This window comes from Nuphar pumila, chromosome 6 (assembly GCF_984573655.1).
Source record: "Nuphar pumila chromosome 6, dmNupPumi1.hap1.1, whole genome shotgun sequence".
NCBI classification, from domain to species: Eukaryota; Viridiplantae; Streptophyta; class Magnoliopsida; order Nymphaeales; family Nymphaeaceae; genus Nuphar; species Nuphar pumila.
In genome coordinates, this window is record NC_143254.1 from 117,874,452 (window position 1) to 117,891,639 (window position 17,188).

Consider the following 17,188-nt stretch of genomic DNA (forward strand, 5'->3'; position numbering starts at 1 on the left):
AAACAAATGTGACCCTCGTATCCCTCAGAAGCGAGTCGACTTCACTGATTCACCTGTGCCTGGGAAAAACCAATAAAATAAGAGGGTCAGAAATCCGAAGAATTCTGCGTACAGGTTTTCCTAATGAATCAAATAAGAAAAAGAGCATAAATAAGATCCATGTAATATTTTGAGGAATACAATTATACTCAATTCCTAAGTCAATTAACCATTCATGCATAATTAAACAGTTAACAGGAGGGAACACGAAATATGTAACATTGATCACAACTTAATCAATAAGACAATTAAATGCAAAAGAGCTCAGCATCATACAATGATCAACATAAACAACCAAGTGAACAGGTAAACATGAATGAACTAATGCATGGCAAGAATATGCATGATTTATGTGCAATGCATGAACCATTTATTATCTTCCATTTAAGTTTTCCTCTTTCCATATGCATGTCCTATTAAATGCACACAATCCTTAAGTTCCTCTTTTTAATTTATCATTGCCCGCGGATACACCAAACGGGTATAACTTCACACCAAATTTGTATTTTATTTACCGGGTTCCAGACTTAGCCCACGACCGATATCAGGAAACAACACCATCAATCGGAACCTTGGAAAACAGCATCCAAAGTCGGGGACACCAGGGAAAACAGCATCCACTGGCGCCACTTTCTTGGTATACCAAAACAAACTCACAGCTGTGACTAACACACCACTCCCGGGTAAAGTGGCGGATTCTCCCTAAAACCGTGGTCAGGAGAAGAACCTCAATATCGGGTTCAGGGGCAACAAAACGCACACGGAGTTTTTGTATCCTCATGGTTTCCCCTAACCGCAACATCCAAGATTCCCACACTAAAGCAGGGACATCAAGGAGAAAGTGAATTACACTGTTCTTTATTTTCTTTTATCTAGTTATTAATTCATTTCTTTTACGTTTGCAAATTTACATGCAGAATTAATAACATAAGCTTGCACATCAGCATGCTAAGCTTTTCACGGGACCACCGCCCATGACAACATAGAATAGGGTGGTAAAACAACAAATATCACATTTGATTTGTTGAAATGCATCAAAATAATTAAAACAGAGAACAACTAGTTCTCGAGGCTCACCCAGCCCCTGATGATCCAATTTGATCATCACAGTATTCATAAGCATTAATCCTCAATCACATGCCACTATGCATTCTTTTCAATGCTTTCCAATGCGCATTCATGTGTGCAAGTTGTGCATGAATCAATAATTTCATAAGCATAAGCATAAATTCACACCCCCACATTAAATGCATGTTTTCATGACATGCACATACTCATGTCAAATGCAAGAGTTCATTCATGAATTGTTCTAATTAAAATATACAAGTACTTATGCCAATACACATAAGCATAGCAATAAAAATTCAACATTTGCACATGCCCACAAGATGTGTAACATTACATTTGAAATTTGATCACACATAGTTATTCAAGGCGAATTCCCATTCTAACGTGCACCTATCCGAAGCATTCATAACACGAAAAATCTGGGAATTTAGTGCACTAAACTGAACTTTCAACAACATATGACAACATATTTAGTGTATACAAATCTTAAGATTTGATCCACATAATCCCGTACATTATCCACATCAAAATTCCTGTGAAATGTGTAACCAGTATGAATCTATATTCATCACATGAAAAAAAAAGAAATTCCGATCCATGTCCCTACCCAAGGTAACAATGCACTAGCTGGTCTTACCAGACAATAAAACAAGAGGAAATTTCCAGTTTTTTACACTATGATCAGATCATGCTTAACCACAATAACGTATGCAGCAAAACAAACTTTAGTACAGAATTTCTAATAACATTGATATGGTCTATACAAACAATTTGTATGAGAAATCTAGGAAAAATGGTACAATAACTAAAGTAGGTATTTGGCATTTAATTTCACCAAGCACAACACTCAAAAGATCCCTTTATGCCTTAAATTAGTTTACAAGTGAAAACGTTTGTATTTCCTTTCACAAATAAGATAAAAGAATTATGAAAACAAATTTTCTCAAATAACAAGCATGTAAAGATAATCGTACAAGTGATAAGCCCTTTATTCACCTTATAATATGTTTATAATTCATCTTGTGCAGTCATAAACAAACTTTCAGTTTTAGATATTTTCGAAAAATAAATACATGTGAAACAAGTTTAAGTTTGTATACAGTGAGTTTTTCAAGTATTTGGTATTCCTATATATGCTTTCTCAAATTAATGTTAACACAGTTCTAGGTAATAGAATTCTGTTTGGAGTAGAAACGACCTACACAGAAAATTACATTCTTGACATGCATTGAAAAACACACAGTTAAGGAAATCTGGAATTCAGGAAACACACCACATGTATCTAAAAAGGATCGAACAAGTGGCCCAGTCAAAACTGGGTCTAGCACACAGCCAGACTCACCCAGACGACCCAGTGGCTGGGTCTAGGACACAGCCCAGTCGACTTAATACCTGGACCCTATTCCTAAAAATTTATCGACTCTTTTTTTTTTCTATTATTGCTGACAGCATCCCAAAATCAAAAAGAAATTTGCAGAACAGCAGGTATGCTCGCATAACTCAAACATACTCAGGTTTATAAAGTTCCTACCTTACGTTCGCCTATATTTTTGGCTTTATTTCTATATTTACAAGCATTAAGAATCCCTAATATGGTTTTTTTTTTTCATAAGGATCAGAACTACTAGACTGCACATACATAAGAAAGTGGATCAACCTTCTGTTTTAATGTAAAAACACCATTACACGAGTATTATTCCGCAATAATAAAAAAAAAACATGAATACACATGGATTTCATCCATGGATCCTAGAATAAATGCTCGAATTTACCTACCCACATGCTTCCACCCTAAAATACTTCATGGAATCGAATCCATGTTCGATTTCCTCACTTAACCCAAAGAAAAACCCGTACCTTGTTCGCTGGTTTTCCGGCGATCTTTCCGGCGGTCGGAGGTTGGAGGCACGGTCAGCTGGGCTGCTTCTTGTTGCTGCCGTGACGGGGAGATCGCTGGAGGTCGGCAATGGTGGACGTGGGCTGGCGCAGCTCGCCGGCGACCTCCTCTCACCCAACTCGACAGAGAGAGCGATAGAGGGAGAGAGAGATCAAGGGAGAGAGAGATGAGGGAAGGGAGATGAGGGGAGAGGGTGAGACCCCCCTCTTCCACCTCCCATTTATCGCCGAACCCCCCCTTCTTGCCGAGATGGGTGGGGTTTCGGTTACGCCTGTGTAACCCCCCCCCCCCCCCCCCCCCTCTTTCCTGTTTTGTTAGGGTTTATCGGGCAACCCTTATCGGGTTGCCCCTTGCCTTTTAAAAACTTACAGGGGTGCGGCTCGGGTCCGGACCCGAGGCCCGTAACCCGACCCCCAACTGCATGTATCCATCAGTTGGATCCGAATGGATCCAACTGTGGATCCTCGGATAATAAAAAAAAATTAAATTTTATTTATATATATTATTATTATTATTATTATAGATATGGATATAAAGACCATTTTATGGATCTTAGATCCATATGTTGGATCCAAACACGGATCCAACATTAAATACTCAGTTTTTTTCTTTTCTTTTTTCCTTTTTTTTTCTACTATTAATTATTTATTTAACTATTATAAGTATAGTTTTAATACCCCATGGTGGGTTATTTACACGTTCTTTTATGGATCCGGTAACGGATCCGAGGCCCAAATTTAGAAAAATACTCGTTGTTTTCAAATAAATTTAAATAAATAATTTACAAAATTTGAGGTTATTACAGTGGGTGAGGGGGTGCAAGCAGTGGAGCTTAACACCTTCGAGGTGGGTGGGCCACGCCGCAAGTCATCATTCTCTCCTAGGTCCCACCACCTGAATCAGAGTTTTTTTTTTCATTAAATATCGACAGAATATATTTGCACTGCATTATTAATATTTTTAGCCGGCAAAAGTTACCTCGAAATTTAAATCCCTTGACACAAAGCAATGTCAGGTACTGGTGGATTTAGTACCTGATGTACCTATTGTAGCAGATTAGCATTTGATTCCCTAATAATTCTAAAAGACAGGAGTACCAGGTACCAAGGAATCTTCAGGAAGACACATCAAGGGACTCAGAATCCATATGAAATAGACCAGCAACGTGCTTCAGTTACTGCATAAAAGGGCACAGTTTCTGTTGCTCTATCACTATAATAGAGCATAATAGTTTAAAAGATGTAAACACAGAGGGTTCCTATTAACGAGTCCGGATCGGGTGCAATCACATGGGCCTTCCATCAAGCCTTGGGCTCCACAACTGACAGGCCTGCCCCCAAGATGGAGGGTGATCAGGTGCTTAATGCACAATTATTTGTGCAATCATATTGCACCTGATCTTTTCACCTATTGACCCACTTAAGAAACAAGACAACTAATCGTTTAAGACCGCCATCAGCAACCCTTTCTCCAACTTCTACTTGATAATATCTTATATGTCAGTTAATCATATTATTGTAGTTACTTAAGTTGGTTGAAATCACTCTTATTGAGTATTTTATTATCTATGCACATTGAGACATTATCGCTTACTTGTTTGTTACTTGGTGGAAGAATAACCGCACCAATCTAATTAAACCATGCAATGGTACTCGTTTTGGATGTATTCAAGCTCTTGTGCCCTGTAATTGACTACTACAATCTAACTAAAAATCTTGTAGATGTTTCCAATTTGTATTAGAAAAACATTTTTATCTTTTTTTTTTCGAAATCTGTACCAAAATGTGTAGATAAAAAAGACCTTGAAACTATTTTAGACTGACTGCAAGAGAGAGAGAGAGAGATTTGATGTAGAGAGAGAAAGTGATATTTGATGTTAACGGCATTCAATTGATTCAAAGATTAGAGCAGCCTTAAAAGCAATGGCATTTCTTGGAATTATATAGCTACTTTTAATAGTGAATTTTTTTTTGGTTTTTTGAGGAACATAAGTTTAACCAAGGATACTTTTATAACTTTTGAAAGTGAAAGTGATTGCTTTGACCCTAAAAAAGTAATTACATATTCTAAAGAAGTAAGGTTGTTTGGTCATTGCAATCAGTTGAATACTACTAATTTTAACACGGGGTTAAAAGTTAGATTAACTTGTGTGCGTGTGTAGGTGAGCACGCTCCCACGTGTGGTTATCACCAACATCCTTAATGTAGTCTAACAAGTACATGAACTTTACTACCAACGGGGCTCTGGTGGGAGCAGCTAGTGCACGTCACCTTGTGTTGGGACGTTGCAGGTTCAAAACCCAATGGTCATAGTTGTATATCTGATAGGGGTCTGCCTAACCCCAACTTGCCTTTAAAAAAAAAAGTACATGAACTTTACTAATATGATTGTTTGGATACAAATCAAATCTAATTAATGATGCTTAGTCTCTTCTTTTTTGTGGATAGCATGCTTGATGTGTAGACAAGTTTTTAAAGCAACTTAAAGATTAATTATCCAGATTGCATCAGAACTTGGCAAAAAAATCAATTTTGGTTAAATCCCAAGAACATTTCTTACAAAATAAACCATGACAACCACATTGATTTGGTTCCTGAAAGTATTCACTTTTTTTATTTATTAGAGAGTGTGGCATCCTTGAGTAGGGATGTCAATGAATCAGTTTTTATTTGATATCCAACCGAATCCAGCTTAGTTTAGTCAGATTTGGTAAGCTGAAGCCACATCTGATTATAATCAGATGTGAATATGGTTTTGGTTTCTGCTATTGAATCTGATGGATATGTGGATTTGATGGATATCTGAATCCCATTACATGTAAAAAACAGAGTTATTATGGGTTTTTCACCATCCGAATCCGAGTCCGAATCCAAATCTGAATCTGTTTCGGAAACATTTGATTAGTCTAGTATTGGCTACCATCCAACCCGAGTCCAAGCTGTTTACATCCCTATGACCGTGTGAGCCCGCTCGTGCACACAGACACACACAGTCCAAGTGTCCAAGGGCCTTTGAGTTGTGAAATATGCATTCTTCATGTCCTTCAAGAGTTCATTAGATGGAGGATCATGTGGCACATGAATGTTAAGAAGCAGGAAAGCCTCTTTGTTTAGCTTGCACAAGTACATTAATCTGCCCACCATATGGACAGGCTCTGCTACATGATTAGATGGATAAGGTAAGAACCATTTGGTTGAAGAGGTTTAAGATATAGGCAACATTTATATAGGGACATGGGCCATTTTAGGGTGTGAAATATTTTTCATCCAACAATAATAAAAGAAAAACAAATAAAAATTTTCATATCTTGAAATATTAACTTCTCATAATGGGAAAAAAGAAAAGAAAAAGGTTACACAGGAAATAACTTGTTGACATGAATACCTTTCCTTCTCCTTTTATATATTTATCATATAAACCAAACTTATGCAATAAGAAGCACAAGCAACCTTTAGTCCAGAATAAAAGGAATAAATAGGCCTATGCAAGTGCACTTTATTTTGAGTAGGCCTTACGCGGTGCATGTAAAGAAGAGGGCAACGTGCTTATACTTGCAATATGGGTTTATATTTGGTCATGGTGAAGGTACAAAACTATTCAGCTAGAAATCATGGGTGCAAGTTGTATCAGCTCAATCTAACTACATAAATGTGTTCAACATGGTTTATTTATTAAGAGACAAATTTTGAATCATGTTTTTTCAATGTAAAAATATGATTTTTTAAGTGGTGAAACTTTGATAAGAAGAGTGGGAGAATTGGAGGTTCAGAAAGTGGTCTTTGAGTTGAATCATGAAAGTGCTCTGGGTTCAGATGGGGTTCTCAGGTGTATTCTTCCATAAGTAATGGGACATTGTGGGGAGCGATGTGTGCACGGAGATGACTAATTTTTTCAAAACTGGCAGAATGCTTAACCGCATCAATCATACTAACATTGTTCTTATCTCGAAAGTGAAAAGAATTAGTAGACTTAGCCAGTATAGACCGATCAGTTTGTGCAAGTTTGAATGCGAAGGGCTCTTGAAAGAATTATAAGCAAGAATTAGATGACCTTTCTGAAAGGGAGATCGATTCAAGACAGCATTCTCCTAGCTCATGAGATGATAGATTTCATGGCAGTAGGAAAATATAAATGTGTATTGTTTAAAACTGATTTGGTGAAAGTATATGACAGGATAGACCGAAACTTCTTGAAAAACATGTTTGAAAAAAATTGTGTTTAACCATAAATGGGTCGAAATCATTACGCAATGTATGAAAACTTCCCAGTTTGCAGTAGTTATTAATGGTGAAGCAAGTGAGTTGTTACCTAGCAATAAGGGTATCACACAGGGGTACCCCATGTCCACATACCTATTCTTGATGGTTATGAAAAGACTGTCCCGATACATGAATCAGGAATCAATGACTAGCCGCTTAGCACTTATGAAGGTTAAAAGCTTCACATGGTACCACAACTTCTATGCATATTATAACATAAATATAATACGAATAAATTAGAAGTATTTTGACATTATTCTCATATGCATATTTCCCTACCTTAGAGATGGTCTTAATATTTGACGATTCTGAGTGCAGGTTCTTAAAGGCTCATGCCTTGGTAAGCGTGTCTCTTCTGTTGTGCCGATGTGGAGTGCTAAAAAAAAATTTATCGTGTTGCATAAAGTATGATGTTAAAATCTTATATTAGCGGACAAGGCGACAATTGCATCACAAGGGTCAAACCCGAACCCAGTTCGAGCTGGGCGGAATGAGGCATAAAAAGTCGGTTTGGTTCGGCAGGGAACCGAGTTGACTAGGTTTGATTGAGCCAAACTCAGTTTGACCTAGCAAACTCGGTATTAAAAAAGATGGATTGAGCGGACTCGGTACCATCCAGAGAGAGAGAATATTGACGAGGAGATGAAAGCATAGAGAAAGGGAGACAGATTTGAGGAGAGAGAGAGATGGGAGGAAGAGCGTAGAGAGAGAGAGAGAGCATAAAGAGCGGGAGAGTGAGACAGGAGGGAGTCAGGCTTCGTTAAAAAGAAATCCCCATGGGGGATTTAAATAGAGTAACGAGGGGAGGGGGGGATGTCGACTGGTATGTCAATATCCAATTTGGATCCGAGTTGGGTCCAGTCAGATCCAACCTGGATCCAAACCCTTTTTTTTTAAGAACTCATAACAAATTCATGAATTTTACATCTTCACCTTCTATCTCCTCCAAAATCTTCTACACCTGAGCCATGGCATCTTTCTCTTGTTGAAGTACCTCCTTTACCCTTCCCACCCTCACGGTGTCCAGACTCTTCCTCTATATCTCACCACTACCACCGCGGGTGGCCACATCTCGTGCTTCCTCTAGTCTTGCATTTAGCAATAGCTTCACCACTGACTGCATACATGAATCTTCCTCCCTAAATGCTTTCGAGATGTGAAACATGATTTTGGCTACAATCTTCTCAACATTTTCTTTTGTTGCCACCGAAGGTATTGGTTGCTTCTTATTTGAACACAAATTTATGGGCATCATCATACTCATGTTGCATTTATTATGTCATATGTCAGACACCCATAAATTTGGCCATGGAACAAGTTCCCTCTCTATCCATGTGTAAAGCCTTCTCTCTACTCAACCAGTGGGTAATTTTTGTGTTCCTCTGTTTGCTCTATTCCATAAGGTATTGATGTAGGTATTGTTGCCACCATGACAATCTCTTCAATCATCATTTTATAATCAATAAATGAAGAATTTCTTACAAAAACAAAATGAACAAACTTATGATTGAAAAAGTATTTTCATAGCAACTAACAAAAGTAGGCATAAGCACTTTATATTAAAAATAACATCAAATATTGCAAATGCCTAATCATATGCATTACATGAATATGACTTTTTAGTTTATTTTTTCTCTTTTGTTCGCAAGATGAAAATATCAGAAGAAGATGAAAGCTCACAAGTATGATGAAACATATAATAGGTATCCATTAAAATGGAGACAAAAAGTTCACTTTTATACTTTTATGTTTCATTTTTTTAAATATAATACAGTCATCTAAACATGAGATCTGTGTTAATGGCAATATATATAACATCTAAATGATCATGAAACAATAGGGATAAAAAACAATTTAATGATCAAGGGCATTGATTGGTTCAATGTGGATTCAATTATGTAAAATAGGATATGACCAAGAACATGTTGCCAACTTTCAGAAACTCTTATGTAAATTTTCTTGTAAGGAGTTCTATGAAAAGTACAGGCTCATAAGCATGAAGATGTTCAGAATCTATCAGTCACTTTTTACAAAAAACTATATTCAACAAAGTTAATGATCAAGGACAAACAATGCAGAATATATTTTCTGTAGCGTAAATCTCATGACCACATCAGATAAACAACAACATGAAAATGAAGGCATATCAAATTAAAGAAACAAAGCGAGAAACAGAGACTCATATGAAAATGAATTAAACAAACAAAAATCAAAATAGGTTATTGAACAAGCAAAGATAACTCATGCAATTCTTGAATAAAATAATTGATTATGCCAATGTTAAGTTAAAATAACTTATTCATGCAAAAAAATTAAAAAATAACTTATTCAACCATTAGGTTGTGCTTACCAAAATATATCGACGTTAATGATGCTTTAGGTGCTCAAAGAATCACTGATGAAGTGTCATCGCGGGACGGAGAGCATGCAATATCGGTAGAGAATTTTGCTGAAAAATCTTGCCAGGGGAAACACAATGAGGCAAGACGAGTAGGGGACCATACAAAAACCTAAAATGTGAACCATCACTTTTTAAAAAATGAAGTGTTGCATTTAATGGTCATCGAAATTCGCAAAAACTTGAGAAGATTCACATTTAAGTATTGAAAAAATTTGTGAATGTCATATCCAATGTACTAATGTTCAGAAAGTCCATAAATGAGGTCACAAGATCCACATATACAAAGAAAGTTCGTGAATCATTTTATGAATGTCACGAGGACGTTCGCAAATGAGTGAGGAGATTCACAACATTTGCAAACTTCCTCGAGAAGTACTTAGTTAAAAGAGTTTTGTAGGTTTTCTTTGTGAAGGTTGTACTATATTTGTGAAGGTCATACTGTATTTGAGGAGGTCTCATCAAAGTGTGAAAGTCAAGGACATTCGTAACATATATTTGCAAACCTATACATCATAAAAATCTCATCATGTTCGCGAATGACAAAAATGTCTTAAAAAGTTGAGAAGCTGTGGTTTTGGATATGCAAGAGATTTAATCAAATTGGTAGGTAGTTCGAAAAGCACGCCATTATGCAAGGACAATATGGCCACTTTTTGTGTATGAAACTAAGTTGATTTCTAATCAATGATTCGATACCTTCATTAGCACTTGCAACATGGTTCGTAGATTTTTGTCGGATGCCTCCTTTTAGAAGGAATGCCAAGAGCTGTTGAAAGACCCTAAACTCAGGTTCTGTTTGGAACTGCCTGACGGAGGACGTTAAGAATGCAAATATGAAATCCCCATATAGTTCATAGTTCTCACAAATTCAAATGCTTATTTGAGAGAACCGGTAGAGTTAGCTGGGGATAACTGGCTTCCACTTCCATGCTTGTTTGGGATGCAATTTTCAGGCTGAGAGATATATCTCGCAATTAAGGTCACCAAAGCAATTGGAAGCTCTACCGGTGTAGTAATTGGCATGGTAGTTGATAACTACCACTTCATTCAGATGACAGCTTGTTGGGTTAGGTGATATCAATCACCCATTTCTTCAATATTAGGGTTAAAAGTATTTTTTTTAGTTATTTAAGCTTTATTAACAAAAGGGAGAAAAGGTAAGGCGAGTAACTTTTTCAAATTGTAAAAGTTGAGAATAAAGGGGGTTTTGCTTCAAAAAGTTTCTTAGATCCATACTCTAAAACCCAAAGGTGTTCTTGGGGCTGTTTGCCACTAGAATCTAACTGGATTGCGTATACAGAGGTGAGAAAATGTTGTAGAGGCTTTTGGTGGAGTCGTTGGTTGTGGGGTGTCGGTGTTCATCGGATTGAGGAGGTAAGGTTATTGATCCCTACTCTTGTATTCCCCTTGTGCTATCTTTATTTATAGTGAAGTCTTACTTGTCAACTTTGCCCATGGATGCAGCCCCTTGTAAGTGAACCACGTAAATCTTGGGATTGTGGTTTGTGCTTTCTTATTTCTTTATCTCATATTGCTTTTGTGTACATGTGTTTTCGGATGCTTCCATGAGTTAGGTGGTGTTGGAATCAATTTGAGCAATCAGATTAGTGGCGGTTTAGCCACAACACAGAGGTGACATGAGTAACTGGCGTTGGCAAATACTGTTCCAATTCCATCATTTCCTACAACTCCATCTATCTCAAATGGGTCAGACGTTGGGGATTCCCTATCTCCACTTTGGCAACTTCCGACGGGCAGTTCCCAAACAGAGCTTTAAATACAGACTTTTTTCCTTACACATGAAACTACATAAAGACACCAGGCTCGACTAAGGTCATATGCAAATACATGCATAAGGTGCTAGGGAAGGCAAGATTGTGAATCATGAAGCATACCTCATGTGCAGTAGCACACGCTTCACTTTAACATCGTTTTGCTGAACATAAAACAATTTATTAAGAACACAACATGCCACAATGACTACTACATTTTGACATGTCTGGATCAATGTGATAGTATTTTAGCATTGAAAAGCATTGTCCATGGTCATAGAGGGCATATAATATGGAGACCAAAGGGCACACCATCATTAAGTTTCAGTGGCGTTAAAAAAGGTTTTTTGACATGATTCGTTGACCAATAAAATAAGTAATGGGATCAAGCATTTTCAGGTTACTTTGGCAAAGGAGGATGTAGAAGTACGGCTTGATATTTGAGATGCACACAGATATGGTCTGTGGGCGATGTGGTATTGATGCTTTAAGCGCATAAAGGCATGGTCCAAGGACAAATATAAGTGAGAGATCATTTTATTTGGGGGTCCTCCCCTTCATTGAATGTTCTTCTAAACAACGTGCTCAAGTATCTAAGACGTGGCAGGCAAAGTGGGGACGCAGATAAACCATAATAACCTCAATTATGAATGGGTCGCCCAAGTTCATCACCTTTGCTTTTCCAGTTAATTAATCAAAGCTTTCATAATGCACCTCACTATCATAGATTGCAACACACTCTCTCTTTCTCTCTCACACTCACACAAACACATAGTGCACGCATGTGCGCACATGCACATGCACATACACATGCATGCAGCAGATGCTTAGAGACATCAAGCAACAAATAGGCCTGAGAGATAGTGCAACTTTAAGGGCATGTTTGCAATGCCCTGTGATTCTTGGATCCTGTGACTGTAAATCACAATCACCTTACTTTCTCAAGGTTAGTGGAACATAAAAAAGTAAAAGTTGTGATTGTGATAGCCAGCTGTGATTGTTTTTGCCTTGAATATTGTGAAAGTAGATCACAAGGTTGACCTTGTGATTCACAATCACAGCTTCTACTTTCTCAGCTGTGATCAAAGCAAACATGACTTGAAAGAAAATATATTTGCTACAATCATTTGTATGTACAAATGGCTTAGGATCTCATGGTGCAAATTATTTTGACTCAATCTGATCCTGTATATAACATGGTCAATTCGTAGAGCTCTTGAGTTTTTTGTCCAAAACTGCATTTTTAAGCCAGTTTTACTGCATCGCAGGAAAATCATGCTAACACGTCAGAATCCCGCAATCCAAACACTGATCCACAGTAAATGGACCATACAGATCACATTTGAAGAGTTAGAAATGCAGGAAAAAAATAAAATAAAATAAAAAGAATTGCTAAGTGGTTTGTACATACAAACCATTACAGCAAATATATTCGCACTTAAGAAAGCATAACCACCATGGACTTATTCTCAATATGAGCGTCAGCTGTCCTGTTTTCTTCATAAATATTCATTATCGTTCTATGTAAACCACCATGATAAAAGGCTTGACTTTCTCACCCTCTTAGCATGATGTGATAAATTGACAGCAAAATTCTCAAGCTCAATATTGGTGATGATTATCATCCCGGCTAAGTATCCAACTTCAGGATCAAGAACAATCAACAAAACAATTTGGAGGAAAGAATTAAAGACAGTCATAAATCATTGTCTCAAATTCCCTCGGAAACGATGGCTTTGAGTGCATCACTTATGAAGGGGTACCTGTACGAGAAGCCCAGTTCCTTAGCTCTCAAAGGGAGCACCCTTTGTCCATCCACGACCTGCAGGAGTACATCATTTAGCAAATTCACACAATGACAAAAGTGAACAGGATCTCTGTGAAACATGAGCGACAATCAGGACCAGATAAGATAGATTGTGGTTACATGAGCAGGGTTTCATGGGCCTTGGACAAACCCCTGGTTTAGACAGTCTAATTTTCTGACATTGGGCAGCCTTGTTCAGTTTCCATGTAACCTGTCACAGGGACACAATGTTTTGGCCGCATGTCCCCGTTTATAAGACCAGACATGCTGACATGGACAGACATGTATGGCCATTATTTTAAATTTTTAATCACTTCTAATTTTAATACTACAGTATCCAAAAATAGTTTTTATTGATTAAAAAATAAAAAAATTCTGTGTCTTCATGTCCTATTTTCCAACAAAATATTCGAACGAAGGAGTCCAATCCATGTCCTAGTATCCGCATATCTTTGTGACATAGCATGTAACATCTGAACTGTCATTTTACAAGGCTGGTGACACAGAACATGAGCTTATTCAGTCTACATAATACCTCTCTCTCTCTCTCTCTCTCTCTCTCTCTCTCTCTCTCTCTCTTTATATATATATATATATATATATATATATATATATATATATATATATATATATATATATATACCTTCCCCAACATGTAATCATTCTTCTGAATATAGAAAGAAAGACCGATCAAATAAAATAAGAATGCACATCAATGCACAAGAAATGATGATATAAACATACAATGGTGGCGCCTTCGCCTAGGACAGCTTTGAGTGCAAAATCTGGCACAGGCAACCATGAGGGACGGCCCATGACTCTTCCTAAGTTGTTACACATCTCTGACAAGCGAACTGGGTTTGGAGCAGTTCCATTGATGACTCCTGCCATTTTATTGTGAAGATGAACCACGACACAGTTGAAGGAAAAAAAAGATATCAGAAACTTGAGCAGTACTGATTCACATACACACACACACACATATACATATATATGCACCACCAAGAAAATAGCTTTGTTAGGAATTAGGGGAGGGGGAGTTGTTCTGTGGTATTTTACATTTAAAATTTCTCTAAGAATCTTGAATTCTTAACCTGATGCTTTATGTTAAGGCCATGTTCGCTTCCAGCCTTCCACCCTGAGAGAATCATTCTCTCAAGTTTCTAAGAGAATGATTCTGAGGAGGGCCATTTTTTTCAGGGTATTGCAAACATCAGAGAATTGTTCCATTGAGAAATTTCTCTCTGAGAAAGGGAGTCACAAGTTTGATCGTGTGACTCCCTTCTCAGGAATAATGATTTTCAGATGAATCATTCTCTCAGCTTGAACGTGCTTGCGAGCATGCCTTAAATGTCATCACCAGTAGGGCTGGCAAATAAACCAAGCTGATAATTCAGTTTGGTACTATTTAGTAGTAAGCTTGTCTAAGTTTGTGAAATAAATTCATATTCAACTTGATAAGCCGGTTTTATGAGCTCCTGATTTTTAACAATCCAAGCTTGAAAAAGGACTGCTTGGCTAGCTTGGTTCAGATTGGCAGGACACATATCATGAGGAATGGGGCTGTTAGGTTAGCTATAAATACAAGAGTTGGAAGCTCAAGTCTTTCCTTTATCCCTCTTCTAAAAGAATGCTTTATTTTTTAATTCAAGTGAGGTTGGGAGTTCGATCTTTCTTCTCATCCCACTCTAGAAAAATAAATATACGTTTTTCCTCGAAAAAAAGATAAGTCAGGCTTGGCTCGATCTTAAGTTTTCTTTTGAGCCAAAACAAGCCAAGCTTGGATAAGGCCAGCTTGGCTCATTTACCAGCCCTACTCACCAGGGACATTTCTATGATTTTATAAAATTATAGCTTTTACATTGAAAGTGTAATGCATCTTATTAACACATTTATCTTTTTCTAAAATTACTGAACTATCAGCAGCAGTGAATCTAGTGGTTACAAATCTAAAGCATCATGTTAGGATTTAGAATAATTGTCAAGGACAAGAAAAAAGTTTAATGTCCACTAGAGGCCACAAACATCAGCCACTCATAATTTGACATCCTACCACTCAATGTGTGTGAGAGATGTCTAACTGCTTTCATCCCCAACCACAAGAAAAAAAATCAAAGTTTCTCCTAAAAGTGCTCTCATCTCAAGGCATGTCCCACCTCAATTATCCCTACTATCTAACATTAATTTTCAAAAACACTGCACTTCCACTTGTAAACAGATTTCTTCAACTACTACAAAATAATTCACTTTTGAAGAACATTAATGATCAAAGTTAGGGGTCTTACCTTGGTAAGACGGATTTGACAAAGCCTCCATAATCAGATTCACCAAGTCATCTAAATGGATCCAAGAAAACCTAAGATAGATGTTTACAATTTATGCATTATTTACAATTAACCAGCTGTTTCATGTATATATGAACTATGAGTACATTGCTCAGTACAAAAGGGATGAAAACAATAATAGCAAAACATTCACAGGTACCACTCATATCTGAATAAATATGGTAAGAAAGACAATAAAGATCAAGACAAATTCTGATAAAAGAAATGGTTTTATGGAGCATATCACGATACGACCTGTATCGTGCGATATGGGTTTGACGCACTTAAAAAGGTCTGAATCGTAATTTTATAGTTTTGGGTTTTAAAGACCTCTTGAGGGCCGACTCTCTTATTTGTGTAGATGCCATTAAAGGGAAACCCATGCACCCTAGGATTCTTAAGGGCGATTTGGGGGCCAATCCATGAGCAAGGGAGAGGGATTTTGCAATTTTCTCAAGAGTGCATTTCCACTATTTTTTCACTCAAAAAAGTGGGTTAAAGTAAAAAATCTCTATTTTTTGCTTCTTATTGAGTTTTTTGGGGAAAGGTGTGGCTGGTGCTAGGAGAAAGAGGAGGAAGGAGTTCCCATAGGTTGGTGGCTAGGTAGTCTTATTTCGCTAAACCAAAAAACTATTTTGTTACAATGAAGATCATAACAAAACATAGTCGAGCAGGTGAATGTCATATTGCTATGACTCCTCAACATTTGTTGAGCAGGCAAATGTCGTGGTTGTCGACATTAGTACTGCTAGGACTTAAGTTTGTTATGTGCGTGTAAACTTGGCGAATATTTGTATGTATGCCTATAATTTTATTTAGTGGTTAATTGGTTATGTTTTATTTTAGATCTTTTGATGTTATCTTCACATAGAGATGATCCTGCATGGCGATGTTGCAGATGCATAGATGATGTATCACAACCAGGGTCATCATTGAGATGTGTATTTTGTGGTGCTATTATTAGAGGTGGGCTGCATAAATTTAAGTAACATATTGCAGGTATTCGTCAAAAAGTACGTTCATATGATTCTCCATCTATTCCTGCCACTTTTCATGTTGATGTTATTGTTGAAGTAGAAGCGATTGAAAGAAAAAGAAGGTTGCAAAAATGCAAAGGAGAAAGACTTTCAACCATTATTCCATATTCTAAAGATGATGATGATGACCCCACTTGCCAAAAAAGAGTGTGAATATGAAGAGGTGGTGGCGCGGCAGTTGGATGCAACAATGAGAATTTTCTATCATAATTCTTGGCCTATAAAAAAATAGGATCTTTATAGTTTAGGCTTTAGAGATGAAGATTAGCATATAAGACATTGGTTACATCTGATGTTTTTAGTTATCATGAACTCTCAATAAGTAGTGTCCTAGAACACCCTAACAAAATGGATTAGCCAAAAGAAAACATAGGCACATTATTGAAATCACTATGCTTCGACAAGTGGTTTAGAAATCTATAGGATGTAGATGAGTTTTTAAGATCAAAACTAAGAGTAATGAAACTCTAGAAAGATATAAATCTAGGTTAGTGGCCAAAAGGTTCTTTCATGAATATGAAATTGACTATGAAGAAACTTTTAAACCAGTAGCTAGAATGACTAGTGTTCTATTAAAAAATGAC

General features: G+C 37.1%; 1 protein-coding gene across 2 annotated transcripts in view; it reads right to left on the minus strand.

The window, feature by feature from the left end:
• Positions 1-12,793: 12,793 nt before the first annotated feature.
• Positions 12,794-17,188, minus strand: part of SULA (NAD(P)-binding Rossmann-fold superfamily protein) — a 65,279-nt gene continuing 60,884 nt past the window's right edge. The window contains exons 11-13 of one of the 2 annotated variants that reach the window (XM_090008819.1): positions 15,529-15,599; positions 13,988-14,127; positions 12,794-13,258 (exon numbers count right to left, since the gene is read on the minus strand). In XM_090008819.1, the coding sequence (XP_089864945.1) occupies positions 13,148-13,258; positions 13,988-14,127; positions 15,529-15,599 (322 nt within the window). In that variant the 3' untranslated portion in view covers positions 12,794-13,147. The remainder of the gene's footprint in view (positions 13,259-13,987; positions 14,128-15,528; positions 15,600-17,188) is intronic. The other variant, XR_016432375.1, reaches the window with a different exon arrangement.